The following is an 18,767-nucleotide window of genomic DNA, read 5'->3' on the forward strand; positions in this document are numbered from 1 at the left end:
AAGGAACAAGCCACCACCACCTGGAGATGTCAACAGTCTTTGGCTGGTTGTTAAAGTCCGTTGTTGGGAGAAATCCATGATCAGCATATAACAAACCAAGCTAGTTTAATTTATTAAGAATGTAAACACTGATAATAACGTTTGCTGAAATGTACCAGAATGCTTTGCTTCCCGGCCAACCGGGACCTCATTTAGGGTTCCAAGTTCAACTGCTCATCCCCTCAGAAATAGTCTGGGAATTGTGGCTTTTTGGTTATTGAAAGATGGGTCCTTTTCCCCCTGAACTTTTAACTCCCGGCCATAATGCAATTGTGGCAACATCCCAAGGAACTTAGACGTATCTACTGCAACTACAAGATAAGGTTCCATCACTTGGCTTTTTTTTGTCTTTTTTCAAGAACAAGGTCAATATAAGTGGACTATTCCCCTTAGACAAAGATTTGAGCAGTATTACGAGCTAATGGAAGAATCTCCTTCCCACATACTGATGAATTCTAAATCAGCAAAATACATGTGAGAAGTCTTTTTGGTCATACAGAGGGATTATTAGTACAAGCCAGATTATGAGTACAATACATCTTGATCTCTTACTTTTATGTCTTTGGAAACGTCGTATGCCAAAATAGCTCAACATTTTTGTTTTTATGTCTAACACAATTTAAGATCTGAGCAAAATCAGGAAATATTTCAGACTTTTAAAATTCTTCCCCCAGATGATTAGTACTGAGTTGGCTCGTGCTAGTCATGTCAACTTGAAACGTTCCCATAAATTGTGTCTGCTAATTGAGTCCTGGCCGTCATGACCCCTTCGTTGGCTTTTAGGATTCCCCAAACAAAACAGATGCCCCAAATACTGCTGTTGAATCATTGTTTTAAAAGACTCCTAATCCCAAATGTCAACTTCAGAAAAAGTTAATAAGGAAAGCATTTGGGAAAATGCAACTTGCATCTCTCACGCACTGTTTCCTTGCAGTCCATCAACCTCATAGAAAGGGGAAACCCATCCAGAAGTTTGGAAAACGTGTGTCGCTGGGCTTACCAGCAACAAAAACCAGATCCCAATGACCCTGAACACCACGATCATGCCATTTTCTTAACCAGGCAAGACTTTGGACCTGCTGGAATGCAAGGTATGTCTTAACACGTAGAAGAAAAACGTAAAGGCATGATGTTTCCTACAGCAGTCTTAAACAGTCCATTCAAAATGTTCAGGTCTCTACCATTACTTTCGGCCACACGTAGATTTGCCTTCCAGGGCTTCCAGCGACTTCTGTGGGATTCATAGTGGCAATTGGCACCTAACTGCCATCATAAATTGTACCGGTCTTTAAAATAAAGATTGTACATTTGGGGCGCAGAGGGCGTACTGTAAAATGCAATGCAATTCCCGCTAACTTCTTCAGATGAGAAAAGAGATGCGGTGAGAATCGACTAGAGCCAAAAGACTTCTTCCGAAGTCCGCTTCCATTTCTCTAGTAAATTCTGGTGAGGACTTTGGAATAAGCAGACTGATGACTTCCTTTTCAACATGGGTGGGATTTCTGTCCCTTTTCACCACCACCACGATAGGAAGGGCCAGTTACTGAGACAGAAAAGCAAGGCTTGCTTCGTGGACAGGACAGAATGGTAATCCCGGGGCAGTTCCTTCCCTCAGCAAGGGAGAAAGTGAAGACCAATGAATCTTTTTAGAGACTGTTACCTGTGGCTTTCCCAAGAGAACATGGCATCTTGCTAGCAGGGAAATAGTACTGCCCTTGTTTGCTGCAACGTTTTTTCTCCCCCGTAGGCACAGGTCCAATAGTAATTCTTAATGGATTTTCTCATAAAATGACAATGAAGGCGATTGTTATTCTCTACAGGATACGCTCCAGTCACGGGCATGTGCCATCCGATGAGAAGCTGTACCCTGAATCACGAGGATGGATTTTCATCCGCTTTTGTAGTAGCCCATGAAACTGGCCATGTGTAAGTCACTGCTGACAGCTATACAGGGGGAGAAAAAAAAAAGCCTTTTGCTTTGCTTTTCCCAGTATTGTTCACACGCCGGGCAGAATGCGTGCCAGCGCGCGGTGCCCGCCGCTTGCCAAACGGGAGGTGCCGGAAACGGCGAAGGGCTGGGGCACTGAACCTCAGTGAGCGGGCCGCCTCCCGGAGCCGCTGGCGGGCCGCTCGGGGACGTTTCTGTCCGATTGCTCCGAGTTCAGTGTCTGTGGCTTCGCCAGGGAAGCCCTGTTGACTCCAGAGACGTGTCTTTTCTGGCGCTCACTGTCCAGAGCGAAACTCGGCTGACCCTGTAGCGCTGCTCGTTCTCCACCTCGCGCCTGCCTTTGTGTTCCAGGCTGGGGATGGAGCATGACGGCCAGGGGAACCGGTGCGGCGACGACACCGCCATGGGCAGCGTCATGGCCCCCCTGGTGCAGGCGGCCTTCCATCGCTACCACTGGTCTTGGTGCAGCGGCCAGGAGCTGAAGAGATACATCCAGTACGTGCCGCGGATAGGTTAGGAGGGCTTCTAGACACTTCCAGCTCCCGGAAACGAAGCTGACCCTTGACCCTTTGTTCTTCGCAAAATTCCCGGCGAATGCAAACTGTTGCTGATCGTAGACACTATATACATTCCTGTGGCTCAGAGGTTTTAGCACCAGGATTCCATAATGGAACCATACGATTTAAGAAACAAGCCTAGAATGTCGGTTCGTTTTTTATCGTGAAGTGATTTCATCCTTTAGAGACTCCTTTCACTCATGGCCAAACTTGAGTTGTGGAGTTGGAAATTAGGGTCATCTGACTCTTGCATGTGAAACACGTGTCCAGTAGTGTACATGCTACACAATGGAGTTCACTTAGGAACACCATCAAAGCACCAGCGCTGCCCTTCCTGAGTAGAGCTTGGCTTACTTTCATGGAACAAATAAGGATAAAGGACTTTCCCCCCTCTCCACACAGAAAACTCAGAGCCTTCAAATGCATGCTTTTGTTAACTAGCCTTACGATCTGGGAAAGCGCTAGGGCATACACGAGTTCTTTCACAGGAGGACACGGTGTTAAGGAACACTGGACTAAACTTGACGTTTTCTTTCCTGCAGTTCCTATGATTGCCTCCTTGATGATCCTTTCGAACACGACTGGCCCAAACTCCCAGAACTGCCTGGAATAAATTACTCTATGGACGACCAGTGCCGTTTTGATTTCGGTGTTGGTTACAAAATGTGCACCGCGGTATGTTATATTTAACATCACTTTAGAGTTGCCATCTTCACATCTAGTTGTGTGGTTCCGCTTCGGGGAGGTTTGCACTCAACCAGTGACCCAAATATAAGAATATCTATCTACCTTGTGTTTGCCACGTTCTTAGATGCTAAGTCTTGGATGTTCTGCTTTACTTAATCCTGATAGAGGGGAGCTGGTATACTTTTATGGAATAAACTCTTAAGTTGTACAGAGATTAAGCTGTTTTCTCAGCCACAGACTGTGTGAACAGAGAATCTTCAGCTCATGGCAATTAGGCTCTAAGTCTTCATCGTCTACTCTTCTAGTTTTTCTGACCATCAAAGATGACTCCCACGCCTTAAATAGTGTGTTTTTCTGTGCTTTGAGGCCCTGTGTTTGTGACCTTGGGTAAGGTTCTGCTAGTATGAGTGTCCCTAAAGCAAATGGCCTGGGTATCCAAGTATGAATTTCCATAGACTGCGTAGGCCCGGTCTTGGAGTTGAAACTTACTAAATGGACAACTTTGGGCACTTCACTTCCACTGGCTCAGTTTCTTCACATGTAAAATGTGGCTACTGATAGCATTTATCTCCTCAGATCGGTGAGAGAATTCAATGTGATCATCTAATTGAAGTGCTTATTAGCACAGTGCAGGAACGTAGTAAATGTTCAGCGAATTCGTTAAAGCCAGTCTCCCATGTAACTGGAAGTGGTGTTTCATTAAATTTCAAATAGAGATGTTTTCATTAAATTTCAAATAGAAGCGTTTTCTTTAAATTTCCATGTTGACTTTTAATTGTTACGAGGAAGAAAAGGAAGGGGAGGGGAAGGGAGAACAGAGAAGAGGAACGGAAGGGAAGCTCTCATACGTTGGAGCAAACATTGTGTGTTAGACGAAAGAAGGAAAAAAGTGTTTCGTGACGTTGAAAAGAAATGGATGTGCTGTTTGGAATCCTCCACAGCATTTAGTTTGCCTATAAGATATACACTGTGAGTGCCTAATTATCTACATTATAATGTGTTAGATCTCAGAAATATAAAGCTGCGAGCCAATGCACAAATAAACCATTTCTGCATGGCCCAGTAGGGATCAGAACAGATATATTCAGGTTTCAAAGCGAGCACTACCATAAAATACCTATGAACAGAGGGAATTAGGTGAGTAACTTTATAGGCAAAAGGTGTGTGGGTATTTTTAAATTTTCGATATAAGAGTCTAATCAGGTAGTTTGTGTCTGGATCCTATTCTGTAAACCCCTATACTAATCTGATAAAGTTGTATTTCACCTTGTTAAAATTACCTATCTAAGGAATTGTGAGATATTTACATTTAGAGAGAAAAAGCAGATATGCAAAGGTTGTATACACATACCTTGTGTATGTGTGTGCTTGCACAAACATTTGGATATTGTATATACAGTGTATGGGAACATCATAAAGACTCTGAAGAGTGATAAAACCAACATTCTAATCTGGTTCTGTTACTATCTCTTAGCTGAAATAACAGCCTTAACTTGTGGCTTCTATTCCTCAGTCTCAGATTGGGGTAAGGATTGAATATGGCAGGTACATAATAAACCACATGAATGTGTTGTGAATAGAAAATACTTTATAAACTGTATGAATAGATTGTTGTAATTTGCCATACCTTCTGCCTTAACTTACACAAAAGGTTTTCTCATTGTAGTCAAGTGATCATTATGAGCATTTTATTATTCATCTCTATCTCACACCTATAGCAATAAAGAGAAATACTCCCGTAGCTTGAAAGTTATTAAACCATTGTGAAATAATTTCATGTTTAAAGTACTCATAACTATTAATAGCCATTTAAAGTTCAAATATTGCCTATGTTAACACCAGAAATGGATACAAGATGAAGAACACGCATTGCATTTGAGATTTTTAGAAAAACCAAACAGGAGTATTCTCTTCTTGAAGTTCTTATGCAGTGTTTATGATTTTCACATGGTAGAGCGTCAGCTATGAACTCCTAATGAAGTTATCCAAGAAACATGACATGGAGAAACTGCATAGACAGTCTGTTGGGTGCATGTCCCCTCATCTGAGAGTTTACCCGCTGTGTGATTCTCTCTTCCAGTTCCGAACCTTTGACCCATGTAAACAACTCTGGTGCAGCCATCCTGACAACCCGTACTTTTGTAAGACTAAAAAGGGCCCCCCACTTGATGGGACCGAATGTGCTGCTGGAAAAGTGAGTATATGTCTCTACAGTGGCATGCTACGTAATAGTCTGTACAAAGCGAGCCACCGCTGGGCGTTCCTGTGCGGTTGGTTGCCTCTGTGGTAACCCAGTGCCTGATGACCCACTCCCCCAGGGAGCATTATGAGGACAGTTCTACTTTCCTGTGGCTAGTGTAACAAATGACCCCAGACCCGGTGGCTTAAAACACCAAGAACGTATGCTGTCACAATTTTGAAGGCCAGGAATTCAGAATCGGTTTGTTGGAGCTTAAAACAATGTGTGTACGGAGCCAGGACCCCTCCACAGACTACAAAAGAAAATCCAGCTCCTGGTGGTTTCCCACATTCCAGATGGGCGTCTCCACCGCACCGACCTCTGCCTCTGGGGTGAAACGGCTCTCCTTGTGTGTGTCAACTCCTTCTCCACCTCTCTCTTATAGCAAGACAAGGAAGGGAATTTTGGATCCACCCGGAGAAGGCAGAACCATCCGACCTGAAATTCTTGATTTAATGACATCTGCCGAGACACTTGTTCTAAATAAAGTCACATTTGCAGATGTAGGGCTTGGGAACTTCTGCCTCTGGGACCACGATGGAGCCCACCACAGACAGACAGAAGCAGCAGCTCAGCTAGGGAGATTTGATTTGCTGCTGGCATCCTGTTCCTTGTGAACGATGCCCAGAAATAAAGTCATGTGAATTTATGCAGAAGATTTGGCTTCATTCCTTGGGGAAGGATGCCCAGAGGTTTTAAATCTCAAATCGTGTAGTCAGGACTGAATGCCTAGGAACTGGCGGAGGGCCAAGCTGTGCTACTCTTGAGGGCAAAAATCCCCAAACAAAGGCACGTTAAGAACTCAAGTTGAAGGGCCTTGACTAGTTTACAAGTAAGATCGTAGACAGGACCAGAAGCTCACAGCAAGTATGAATGCAGCTTTCAGTTCTTTCAAATGTCAGTTCCAAAGGTGTATAAATGGCACTTACGATAAGAACGACACATGATAATAAAACCTGTCATTGCAAGGACTTACTGTGCCAACTACATTATGTATATACCCATGCTCTTGCTTTGGAAAAGCTCAGCATTCAAATTTTAAATAAAAACAAGAGCAATGGTTCATTGTTTGGTTAAAAAAAGGATGCCCCGTAATCAACCCTGGGCCTCCAGACCCTCGGAATATAATTGTGTCATATTTAAATCTACAAATATGGGGGCTGAAGAAACACTTTGATTGTGGACAGGACGAAAACAGCAAGCTGAGCTCCAATCCTAGCTCTTCCAGAGGCTGAGACCCGAGGGTTCAGGTTGAGAGCTAGTCCAGCCACACAAGTCTCTTGAGATGTTTTATCTCCAATTAATGAGTAAAAAGAAAGCTAGAATTAGAGGCCTGGCTCAAGTGGTAGAGTACCGGCTGGGAGTGAAAAGGTCCAGCTAGAACAGGGGACACCCTGAGTTGAAGCCCAGAGTCGGCACACACGCACACACACATCGAGAGAGAGGGAAAGAAAGGGAGAAGAGGGCCTTGGAGCTCAGGCTCCGTTCTGGCCACCAGAAGCAAGAGGCGTCTATGATATCAGGCTCTAGTGGTCCCACTTAATTACTTCTTGACCAAGGTGGCTCTTAAACTGTTCGAGGACATCTCTGTACCTTAATGGACCTCACTGGAGAGGTGAAAACCATTATCTGACCAATCTCTTAGACTGGGGGTGAACTAACATTTTATGGAGTATTGAAAGTGCTTTCATGGCTGGATATACTGTATTACTTAGTTCCTAAGTGGAGACAAATATTTTTTTGTGTCATCCCTTTATGTAGAGCGTTTGACCCTCAAGGTAGCTGGAGATGATGCTGGTAGTAAAACATGATGGCTACAGTAGTACTTACTGGGAAAATCGGTACTCAGAAAATGATGATGCCTGGTTCTTACTGACTGATGAGTAATCATTTGAAAACTTGTATTTTCTCATTTTAATGTCATACTTAAAAATGCAATTCTAAGTTACCCTTTTGAAAGGGCATCTTCATGTTCCAGTGGCTTTGGGATCCTTTTACAGGTACTTCTCACATGGAGAAAGAAGTGAAGACATTTCAAGTAAACGCTTCTCATCTAATAGCTTCAGCTGCAGTGTTTCTGTGATTTTGATACTTATCTTTTTGTCTTTTTCCTAAGTGGTGCTACAAAGGTCACTGCATGTGGAAGAATGCTAATCAGCAAAAGCAAGATGGGAATTGGGGGTCATGGACCAAATTCGGCTCTTGTTCCCGGACGTGTGGAACTGGCGTTCGTTTCAGAACGCGCCAGTGCGATAATCCCGCGTGAGTAATGAGCCTTGCGGCCCTTGTTACCAGGGTGTAGACCAGAAAGTAATAATGCCTGGCTCCTCGTGTTCTATTTGATGAGGTGCATGTAAAACCCAGTGCACAGAACACCTGCTAGTTCATGAACTAGTGTCTTCTGGATATTCATTTCTCTGACGAGGAGTAGTCAGCAGTAAATACGATTTGCGTAAATGAAGCAGGGAAATCTCGGGGGCTGGGGGGGGGGGGGCTCCGGGGCGGTGGGAGCCACCCCGAGTAGAAGCACTACGAAGCACGTGGAGCCGTGCATTCCCTAGGTGGGCATGGTTGGTCGGTGCCACGTAGGGCGGACAGAAGATGATTATAGACAGCCGGGAAGTCGTTGGGAGAATAGGCGTTCATTTGCTCACTTCACCTAAATTCCTTCAGCCCCCTTTGTTTATTTCTCTTCAGAAAGTAGAAAGTAATGATTAAACCTAGGACACTGCTTCTTATCCGTAGTTGAATATGGAGTCGCTCTGTCTCTACTGGGGGGGGGGGGCAGGATATTGCTAAGGAGAGGCCATGCACCTAGCGTATTAGAAGCAACAACCACCACCAGACTGTAGTAACGACTGAGATTCACCAGAAGCCAGAGTCTCCGTCTCTCGCAGATGTTTAGCTCATTTAATCCTCCTAACTGTCTTCTTTGGAAGATGCGTGTTTTTATTTTCATGTTACCCTAGGGGGAAACAGAGAAATAGAGCTATGAGCAGGGTTGCGTCCAGTCCCCTCCAGAGGGTTTATCGGTGGCAGCCAATAGTTTTCTTGACTCGGTGTATATGCTTTGAAATCTCTTCGTAGACCTTTGCCATCTGTGTGAAACACTGAGGTCTGGAAGTGGCATTTGGGGGTCTCCCCCCCGCCCCCCAGTAGGGAGGGAAGGGCACTCTGGGGAGGCACGGGCGAGAGCACGTCCGAGCTGTTTCATTCTGCCGGCCGCCGGGGGCCCGACTCCCGCCCTCCAGCGCCGCGCCGCAGCCCCTTTCAGCGCCGTCTTGTCTTCAGGCCCATCAACGGTGGCCAGGACTGCCCCGGCGTGAACTTCGAGTACCAGCTCTGCAACACCGAAGAATGCCAGAAGCACTTCGAGGACTTCAGGGCCCAGCAGTGCCAGCAGCGCAACTCCCGCTTTGAACACCAGAGCGGCAAGCACCGCTGGCTGCCCTACGAGCACCCCGACGGTGAGTAGCCCCGCGCGGAGGAAGGCCGCGTGGAGCCTCCGGCCCTGCCGCTCCCCCCCCTCGAGAACCAGGGAACGACGGCTTCCAGCAGCAAGCCCTCCCGAGTCTCCCGAGAACCGGGCTGGAAGGGAAAGAGAGCTCTACCGCCACCGGTGGAAAAAAATAACACGCGGGAGAGGCGTGGGATTTCTGAGTCACCTGCCGTCGTGCAGAAACAATGAGAGGAAAAAGCAATCGTTCTTTTACCCTTGTCTTTTCAAGGACAAAAGGGGGGGAAAAGAAGACCAGGACTCGCATAATTTAATAACAAGAGGCACTTGACAGCCTAAAAGGTTTATAAACCAGTTCCTAAAAAGTATACTCCCCGCTGGGTGTCTGTGGCGCGCGCCTGTAATCCTAGCTCCTCAGGAGACTGAGACCTTGACATTCGAGATTCACACCTCGCCTGGGTAGGAAAGTTTGTGAGACTCCTCCTTCAGTGAACCAGAAAGAAAAAGCGTGGCTAGAGGCGAGGCTCGCGTGGTGTGGTCAGCGAACAAACAAACGGAGAGAGTTGAAAGCCTTGAGTTCAAGTCCTAATACTGGCCCAAAGAGTTGGAAATTCTTTTTTTTTTTAATGTTTTGTTTCTTGTCCTTTAATTCTTGAGCAGATACGTTCAAACAGAAATCTCTTGTCTGCTCTCTTAGAGGCGAACACAATTGTAGACGCATGACTGCCATGCTCTAATATGCCGCTGGATTCGGTTTACAGAGTTTTGCCACAGTCAGAATAAATTACTTTGTATGTTAGTGCCGTTAGTCACATCCATTATATTCAATCAATTGCACAGACCGTGCAATATGATTGACTCAGACAAAGAGAAGCTCTTCTGGTGCTTGGAATATTACAAAATTGGTTTTTGAATCAAAATTGGGTTTTGGTAGGGTTTTGTTTTTTTCTTTTTTGGTGCCAGTACTGGGACTTGAACTGGCCTGGGCACTGTGCTTTACCTTTCCCCCTCAACACAGGTGCTCTGCCACTTACGCCATCGTTCCATTTCTGGCTTTTTGGTAACTAAGCGGAGTTAAGAGTCTCGTGGACTTCCCCGTCCAGGCCGGCTCTGCTCCCCAAATCTCAGCCTCCTGAGTAGTGACTCTCCCAGCGGGAAGCCACGGGTGTCCGGCTGCAAAGATTTCTTTTTTTCTGAAGAGCTGTAAAATCTAGCAGCTGGTGTACTAGGACAGTCCCAGTTGCTAACCCATGTCCCTGCCCCACCGACTGGGCACTTGGCACGCGTCACTCGAGCGTTGAATCCTGCACATCTAAACAAACGTGTAGACGGGCACACTTAGGCTTTTCAGTCCGTCCTTGTCTTAGTTACGTACCCAGAGTCCTGTTGGCTTCCAAGAATCCAGATTGAAAATTTAATGCTTCAAAAACAAACGGCCGCTGCTCGAGCGTTCTGTGTCATTCGGGTCGTTAATTTCCTCCTCCCTCTTACGCAGCCAAGAAAAGATGCCACCTGTATTGTCAATCCAGAGAGACTGGCGACGTGGCGTACATGAAGCAGCTGGTGCACGACGGGACCCGCTGCTCCTATAAGGACCCATACAGCATCTGCGTGCGCGGAGAGTGCGTCGTAAGTCCACGCCGCGTCCTGCCGCGCTTCCCACCGTCGTTCATGTGCATCATTTGGATTCGTCTTTTGTGCCTGGACCCCCGGGGGCTTGGACGGAGGCCCCTGGGCCTCGCCTGGCCTTTTCACTCAAGGCTGGCATTCTGCTGCTTGAGCCACACCTCCTCTCCCATGAGTTTTGCTTATTAAATGGTGATAAGACTCATGGATATTCCTGCCCAGGCTGGGTTTGAACTGTGACTCTTGTATCTCAGCCTCTGGAGTGGCTAGGATTAGAGGGGTGAGCCACCAGCACCCAGCTTTATTAATTTTTGGGGGGGGGGCTGATCTTTCTTTGTATATAATAATGATAGTCTACGGAGAGTTCAGTAGATAAACTTGGGAGAAACTAGTAAACTGAAGTAAATGTTTGTTCACCGGTAAAGTAGATTCAGATTCAAATACAGTTCTTCATACACTTTCAATCCTGCTAAATGCCTTCCCTAAGGAAAAACAAACAAACAAACAAACGAAAACCACACAAGCATCTGGTTTGGGAAAACAACAGTTGAGAAGAGGGCATTGGACTCGACTTGTTGCCAGTTGCCATCTCATAATCGAAGTTGATGATCTTTAGACAAAAAAAGAATTCCATGCTAAATGGGCCTTGTCTTTTGCCTGAAAGATCAAACAGATCCCGTTATCCTCCTCTCCTCTTCAGTTTTCCTCCTCTCACCTTTGGATGCTTTTAAGCATTTAATTCCACATCCAAAGTCGTGGAGAGGAGCTTTTCCTTTGTCTCGTTGGATCTCTTGGTTACACAATGCAGCTTATCTTCTCCTTCCTTACTAACTGACAGGTTGCTCTTAACGTCTGTTTCCTTTTCACTTCAGCAAAACTGCAAGTGGGCAGATGTCAGTAGATGCCCTTAGCCCGCCGTGCGCTGCTAAACGTGTTCTGTGCGTTGTGAGTCTGTTTTGAAAACAGGATAGCACAGATGGGGTAATTCGTTTTAAAGAAATGTATCCGGCCCATGACTCAGGGGGCTAAGGAGGCCCAGGGCCAGGGGCTGCCGTCCGCCCGGCATCCAGCAGGGCCTCCCTGTCCCCTCACCCCATGGTAGACCGCGGAAGGGCGAGGGGGCAGGTGAACCACCGAGAACACGGGCGGTCGCTGTGGAGACGGCCACCTCGCTTCCAGGATGAAGGGCATTAATTCACTCAACAGGGCCGAAGCCTCCCGGCTGGGTCATGGCTTGTTAACTTCCCTGACTCCCGGCACCGTGGTGTCTGGGGTTAAGTTTCCAACCCGTGCCTTTTGAGAGAGACAAACACCTACCAGGATAGTTGAGGAGGGGTCGTCTTCGTGCTGAGCCGTCGAGTGCGGATGCGCTGTCATCCTTTTCTCTCCCCGTTTCGTATGGGTGCACTGGTGTGCCCTGTATCATCCTGCACTGATTGGACGAGCTGCCTCGGTCCAGGCGCTAACGTGAGCTACTGACCGTGGACGCCCCTCCCCCTGCCCGGGCCGTGTAGACATCCCTTTCTTCTTCCCCTGTGTGCGGCACTCGGCGTCCACCGACTCCCATGCCCATCTGCAGGCTCGCTTAAGTACCCGCTCACGTACAGTTTCCAGGGCTGTGTCTCAACCTCTCTACACTCCCGAAATTGTTTTTCTACACTCTACATTCCCTCTGGATCCTACAGAAGTCACATTCTGCATTAATAACACTTTGAAAGATTGCTGTCTATAATTATCCATCTTTATAAACAGGAAAACAACAAGGGGGGGTATGCTATTGTGTTTTTTTCCCTCAGCATCTGCCACATCTTTGCATAATATCTGACGAAGACAGTTTATATAGGGGCTGGGAATGTGGCCTAGTGGTAGAGTGCTCGCCTCGTATACATGAAACCCTGGGTTCGATTCCTCAGCGCCACATATATAGAAAAAAGCCGGAAGTGGAGCTGTGGCTCAAGAGGTAGAGTGCTAGCCTTGAGCAAAAAGAAGCCAGAGATGGTGTTCAGGCCCTGAGTCCAAGCCCCAGGACTGGCAACAAAAACAAAACAAAACAAAAGACAGTTTATATGAGGGGAAATACTGTACAAGACTGGAGCAATTTGTTTACTCCCTAGAATACAAATTATTTGATTTCACACTAGTTGGTCAAAAGACAGAGGTACGAGAAAGCAGGACAGTCATGAAACTTGGGACCAAGCCTATAAACATAGCTCTTCATTCTCTGGGGAATTATTTTCTCCTGAGTGTATCTCCCTAGTCACATGTAACGTCTTCTTTTTCTCAGAAAGTGGGCTGTGATAGGGAAATCGGCTCAAACAAGATTGAGGACAAATGTGGAGTCTGCGGCGGAGATAATTCCCACTGCCGAACCGTGAAGGGGACGTTTACCAGGATACCCAGGAAGATCGGTAAGATGAGGGCACCCATCCGTTCACAGGCGGCGGGGTGTGCGCTTCCAGTCATCTTTTAGAAATGCAGGATGTTTCTCCATGGATTTGGCCAACAAACAAACAATAGTAAAAAAAAAAACAAGCTGGTGATTTGCTTCTATTTAAATTACTTTTTCAAACAAACTTAGAATTCATATTCCATAGCATTTATGATGAGAAAAATATCTACTCAATTTAGTTAAGGAATACACACAGTATCAATTACAGAAGTCAATAAAGAAATCTGCTTTATATTGTCTTTAAAGACAATGCATATATAATTAATGTCCACTTTTAATGGACCAGGAGTTTAAATTTTTTTTGAATCTTTATAACTTCATAATGTCACATCACTTCCACTTCTTTTGCTTCAGAAGTGACGTTTTATCCTTTGAATAAATCTATGAGTTTTAGATTGCTTAAGACTATATATCATGTAATTTTTAACAATTTATCTTAAACAAAATTGAAATATAACAAAATGAACTTACCATTAGATGTGTATTGAAAGTCAGAAAGGTAGAATGAAATACTACCCCCTCATACAACAAACAACATGGAAAGTATTGGTTTCATAATGTTCATTGGATTATTCATAAAAGATGGAGATATGAACATCGATTACTGCTGAAGATTTCTTGAGTTGGTGGCAAATAGATACTTAATCGTTAAAAGAATTGGGTACATGTTCCTGGGAATTCAGCATTAACATGAATTCATTTAGTTCCTTTTTCCATTCTTTCCTGTAGTACTAAGATTTGAACTCAGTGCCTTGTACTTGCTAGGTAGGCGTTCTACCACTTGAGCCACCCTGCCAGTGCCTTTTTATGTCATTTACATTTGAGGTTAGGTTTTTCTTTAGTGACCCTTGTCTTTGTGCTTCCCTTGTCACTGGGATAACGGAGCCCTTGATAGCATCTCGTGAACTTTTGAAGCACGAGCTGGCCTCAAGCCATAATCCCCCCGTTAGCACATCCCAGGGAGCTGGAGTCCCAGGCTTGACCCACACTCCTAGGGAGGCGCTCTGCTGACGATTCTCTCCTAAGACATTATCCAAGTGAGGCAGAATGACGGCAGGGAGAAACCCACAGACACGTTTGGCTTAAATACATCGCAACGACGGCAGTTTTTCGATTTATAGAAGAAAATGCTAGTCTTCATCTGCGTGGAGTGCGTCTCTTAGGCCTTGTGATGCCTCGCTATGCTGTCAGCCTCTCGCTCAAGTCGATACCCCTTCCATCCGCTTTGCCTCTTCCTATATTCCGGATAATAGAGGAAGGTGGCTGTGTCTCAGATGTGTTTCCCTTCGGCGTTTCCTTCTCTAGTTAAATTTTTTTTTTTTTTTCCAGTCCTGGGCCTTGGACTCAGGGCCTGAGCACTGTCCCTGGCTTCTCTTTGCCACTTGAGCCACAGCGCCACTTCTGGCCGTTTTCTATATATGTGGTGCTGGGGAATTAAACCCAGGGCTTTAGGTATACGAGGCAAGCTCTCTTGCCACTAGGCCATATCCCCAGCCCTCCTTCTCTAGTTATTGATGTCCTTTGTATTCCTTTGTGAGGCACCTCCGTGCATTATTGTTTGTACATTTTTTTAAAGCAAATATTGCCATTTCTGGCTGATTGCTTTATTTAAATACATTAATATTGCATATGCCACTAATAACACAGAAGTAGAATGCTATGTATGGATCTGTATTTATGTGTATATATGTATGGCTTTTGTTAAAAATCAAATGTCATTTTGTTGATATTTCTGTGAAATATGAGCTGTACAATCAATTACATGTTGTTCTTTACTTCAGGGCATAACATGATTTGTTTCATTTCCAGAGTAAATTAATATAAGGAAATTGCCCTGATCATTCTGTGTTCTGTGTTAAGACAAGTAGTTTTATTTTTCACATACCTCAAAAATGGATGCGAACTGGACAAGTTAAGGCCAAGAGAACATGAGAAAGTCTTCACTGTCACACAGACTCACTTTTAACTAATGTCATTGTAGTCTTTCAATAGACTAATTAAACTTTTCCAACAGGGAAACATTTAAGCAAGAGGTGCCATAAAGAACTCAAGTTGCTGGAAAATGAAATCTGCAAGTATCCTGCTTCCAATCGCTCCATCCTCTGCGTTCATGCTTAGTCTTCCTTTCATTGACTATTAACAGTTTACCGGCACTAGCTAACTATTATAAATGCATTTTGCCTTCATCTAAAAGTACAGAACATATATTATATTTTATCTAATACAGTATATATGACTTACGGGATAGTCAATGAAACAGCAAGACTTTGACGAACATGAAAACTGCACTAATTAACGACCTTTTATTTAGGGAAGACAAGAGGCGCGTTCACTTTACCCAAAGGAGCTCGTAATATTTCTCTTGCTGAAACAAGAGAAGCTAAGAATGTACTGGGTAAGTCGTAGCACACTGCAGAAAGATGGGCATCCGTAAATGGCATCAAGCTGTTTCTCTGTATGTGCCATCTTAAGCACCCTGCTTCTAGCCATTTCGTACACAGGCAGACAGTGCTGCCCATCCGTTGAACTTGATCTTAGGCTAACGTGCAAAATCCCAAATGACCACTCCACGTACTCAGGACACTCATAAATGCTGCGGAAAAACATACCTATGGGTACATGTGAGAACCCAAAGCATTTACATGACGTGTCCCAAGAGTAAGCAGGTTGGTTATACGAATGACACAGATTTTAAAACCCCAAGCGACTAACTTAGGCCTACCGACCTCATTATTTCCGGCTGAGAAGATCGGCGTCAGAATGCACGCACAGGTAACACACGGCACGTGCCTTGTAGAGTTGCGAACCAGGTGGTCTGGCCAAATCTCTGGCACGGATTTTAACAGAGTGCCATCCTAAAAATGAGCCAAATGAAAGTTTGTGTCCGTTTTGGCTTTTAGTATGAGAAGTTTTGAAAAACGGAAGGTTTAGAACTTTAAAACAACATGTAAGCAGATAGGACATCTCAGGTCGTCCAACGCGTAAGTACATTCGCTAAAAATGAAAAGGATAGCTGGGGACGCTGGAGTCCTGTGGAGAGACTCACGTGCGGCCTCTTGGCCCCGTCACCCCCCCACTGGAAACAGCTTCTTGCCGCTTACGATGCTCCCTTCTGCATGCGGGAGCAATGAGAATCCGGGGCTCCACTAACCGTGGTTGTTGCTTTTGTTTCCTTCTTTGCTTCCTCCAAAATATACACATGCAAGGTTACCTTAAGATGTTTGACATCCCCCATGGGGCCAGACATGTGTTAATCCAAGAAGAGGAGGCTTCTCCTCACATTCTTGGTAAGTTTCTACCCGCAAGCACTGCTTCAACGTGCACGCGAACCCCGAAATGTCCGAGAAACTGCAATTAGACCACACGCACACACACATATATGATATGTATATCATATATACATATCATATACATGTGTGTATGTGGGTACATATATATGTATATATGCGCATATATACATATATATAAAGAGTGCCATATACAAATGCACTAGTTGAATATTTTGAGTTTTGGTCCTTTCTCCTAATGATTTCTTTAAAACAAAAAATATGTAAACAATAAAACAAATATTGGCAGAAACTGGATCTGGGTTAAATTTACTTAAGGGAGGGGAATGTAAGTTGATATGTGTTCTGCATCTTTGCTCTTTATGAGAGAATGAGTAAAAAAAAATGTTAAGTACTAAATTAAGGAATAATGTCAGAGAAGTTCATCTACTTTGAAAATGGTTGGCTGATGCTACATTATTCCCTACTCCCCCCCCCCCCACTTTTTTGTCAATCCTTGGGCTTGAACTCAGGTCTTGAGCACTGTCCTGGCTTCTTTTTGCTCAAGGCTAGCACTCTACCACTTGAGCCACAGCGCCGCTTCTGGCTTTTTCTATATATGTGGTGCTGAGGAATCGAACCCAGGGCTTCATGTATTCGAGGCGAGCACTCTTGCCACTAGGCCATATTCCCAGGCCCCCCCCCTGCTTTTAAATTATATTTCAAGTTAAGTGAAAAGCGATGTTAAATTTTCTACATATCTGAAAGGTGTCAAGCTTTTGACTGGCACATACAGATCTATTTGCAAGGTTGATCGCAATTTTCAAAAGAATATTCTCTCCTTTTATGAGAGATTATATAAAAACGTCTTGTACATATTAAGTAAAAGCACAGGCACCATATTCCAACTCCATGTGACTTGTAGGATATTTGCCCTCTTTTAGGACTTGAGTTTGGACTCAGTGTCTTGTGGTTTCTAAGCAGGTCCTTTACCACTTGAACCATGCCTCTAGTCTTCTACAGATTTTTACTGCTTTTTTAAAGGATACATTCTCAGGTGAGGTCTTGCATTTTTCCCCCAGGTCTGGTCTAGAACCATGGTCCCTCTATGTAGAGCTTCCTTAGGAACTGGACAATAAGTTCATGCTACCACATCCAGCTATTGGGTGAAATAAGAGTCTCACTTTTTTATTCGGGCCTTGTTTGAACTACAATGCTCCCATCTCTGTGTTCCAAGTACTTAGTTTGACTTGCAAGAACCTCTGTACCCATCAGTAAATCACTTATTATTATTAAATGAATTTTTATGATGTCTCAAAGCTTTGGTTGTTTCAAGAATTTAAGTTATATTCTAGGTCTATTCAGCCATAGTTTTTTGCCCAGAATTTATTCTTCATGCTAAAATTCAAATTCTCAAAAAGTTGAGAAGTTTAAGAGGAATACATATGTGGATAGCTTTAATTACTCATATCTTTCACATTTTCTAAATTATTATTATATGCTGACAGCTCTAAAATTTATCATTTATTTACCTACTAGAGAAGCATTTTATCTGATAATGTACAGTTCATCTATAATCTGTTCAGTCTATCAGCTGCATAAGTAGTTGTAATGTGGCTTTGGAATTTCAGTCAGAAAACTTATTAGCCTGAAAATCAGTTCAACTGTTTTGACAACTGTATAGAGATATGCTATCAAGAAACCATTGTGACATATGCTGTCCTAACTATATTAATTCTTGAAGTGGTTTCTATTACTTCCAAAAATATCCCCAGCCTTTGGAAGAACTCTGTAGGCCGAATTTGTTAGACCATATTCATCTCTTTGACAATGTTGTCAAATGGGCAAATTTGCAAACATTACGTTTGCCTAGTTAACTGTCCTGCCGTTGTGTTTGACTCAATGGGAGTGCTCTGGGATGCGGAGTTTTTAATGCCTAATGTAACAAAGAAAATGGGAATGCTATTAGAACTAACAAGCACTCCGTTTGATGGCTTGCTACTAATAGGTAGCCATTGGCTTGTAGAAGAGGATAGACTCTCTGTGGATCTTTCCACATTACAATATGATCAAATGTATGTCGGTTCCTCGTTTTCCTTCCTTCAGCTATTAAGAACCAGGCTACAGGTCACTACATTTTAAACGGCAAAGGGGAGGAGGCCAAGTCGCGGACGTTCATAGACCTTGGTGTGGAGTGGGAGTACAGCATCGAGGACGACATTGAGACTCTGCACACCGACGGGCCCTTACACGACCCTGTCATGGTTCTGGTAGGTGTCGTGAGAGGATCTGACGTGCTGTTGTCTTTTAGGGTTGATGCACCTGAAGGCGCTTTTACCTTGGACATTGCGTGGTTCACTTTTCCCCCTGATCTCTGGGAAATACTGTCATATATTTTAATAATAGAGATCTTGAATAGTAAGAATGATTTTTGACTTCAGTTGTCTTCAAAAGACAACAGAAAGGTAAGGTTTTTATTTAACCCACATTTCCGGTGTC

General features: G+C 44.4%; 1 protein-coding gene across 1 annotated transcript in view; it reads left to right on the forward strand.

The window, feature by feature from the left end:
• Positions 1-18,767, forward strand: part of Adamts3 (ADAM metallopeptidase with thrombospondin type 1 motif 3) — a 175,515-nt gene that overhangs the window by 146,228 nt on the left and 10,520 nt on the right. The window contains 11 exon segments of the mRNA XM_048364859.1: positions 974-1,130; positions 1,860-1,965; positions 2,339-2,482; positions 3,087-3,219; positions 5,312-5,425; positions 7,587-7,732; positions 8,762-8,937; positions 10,423-10,556; positions 12,838-12,961; positions 15,314-15,397; positions 18,375-18,538. Coding sequence (XP_048220816.1) covers positions 974-1,130; positions 1,860-1,965; positions 2,339-2,482; positions 3,087-3,219; positions 5,312-5,425; positions 7,587-7,732; positions 8,762-8,937; positions 10,423-10,556; positions 12,838-12,961; positions 15,314-15,397; positions 18,375-18,538 — 1,482 coding nt within the window.

Source organism: Perognathus longimembris, chromosome 16 (genome assembly GCF_023159225.1).
Source record: "Perognathus longimembris pacificus isolate PPM17 chromosome 16, ASM2315922v1, whole genome shotgun sequence".
Lineage (NCBI taxonomy): Eukaryota > Metazoa > Chordata > Mammalia > Rodentia > Heteromyidae > Perognathus > Perognathus longimembris.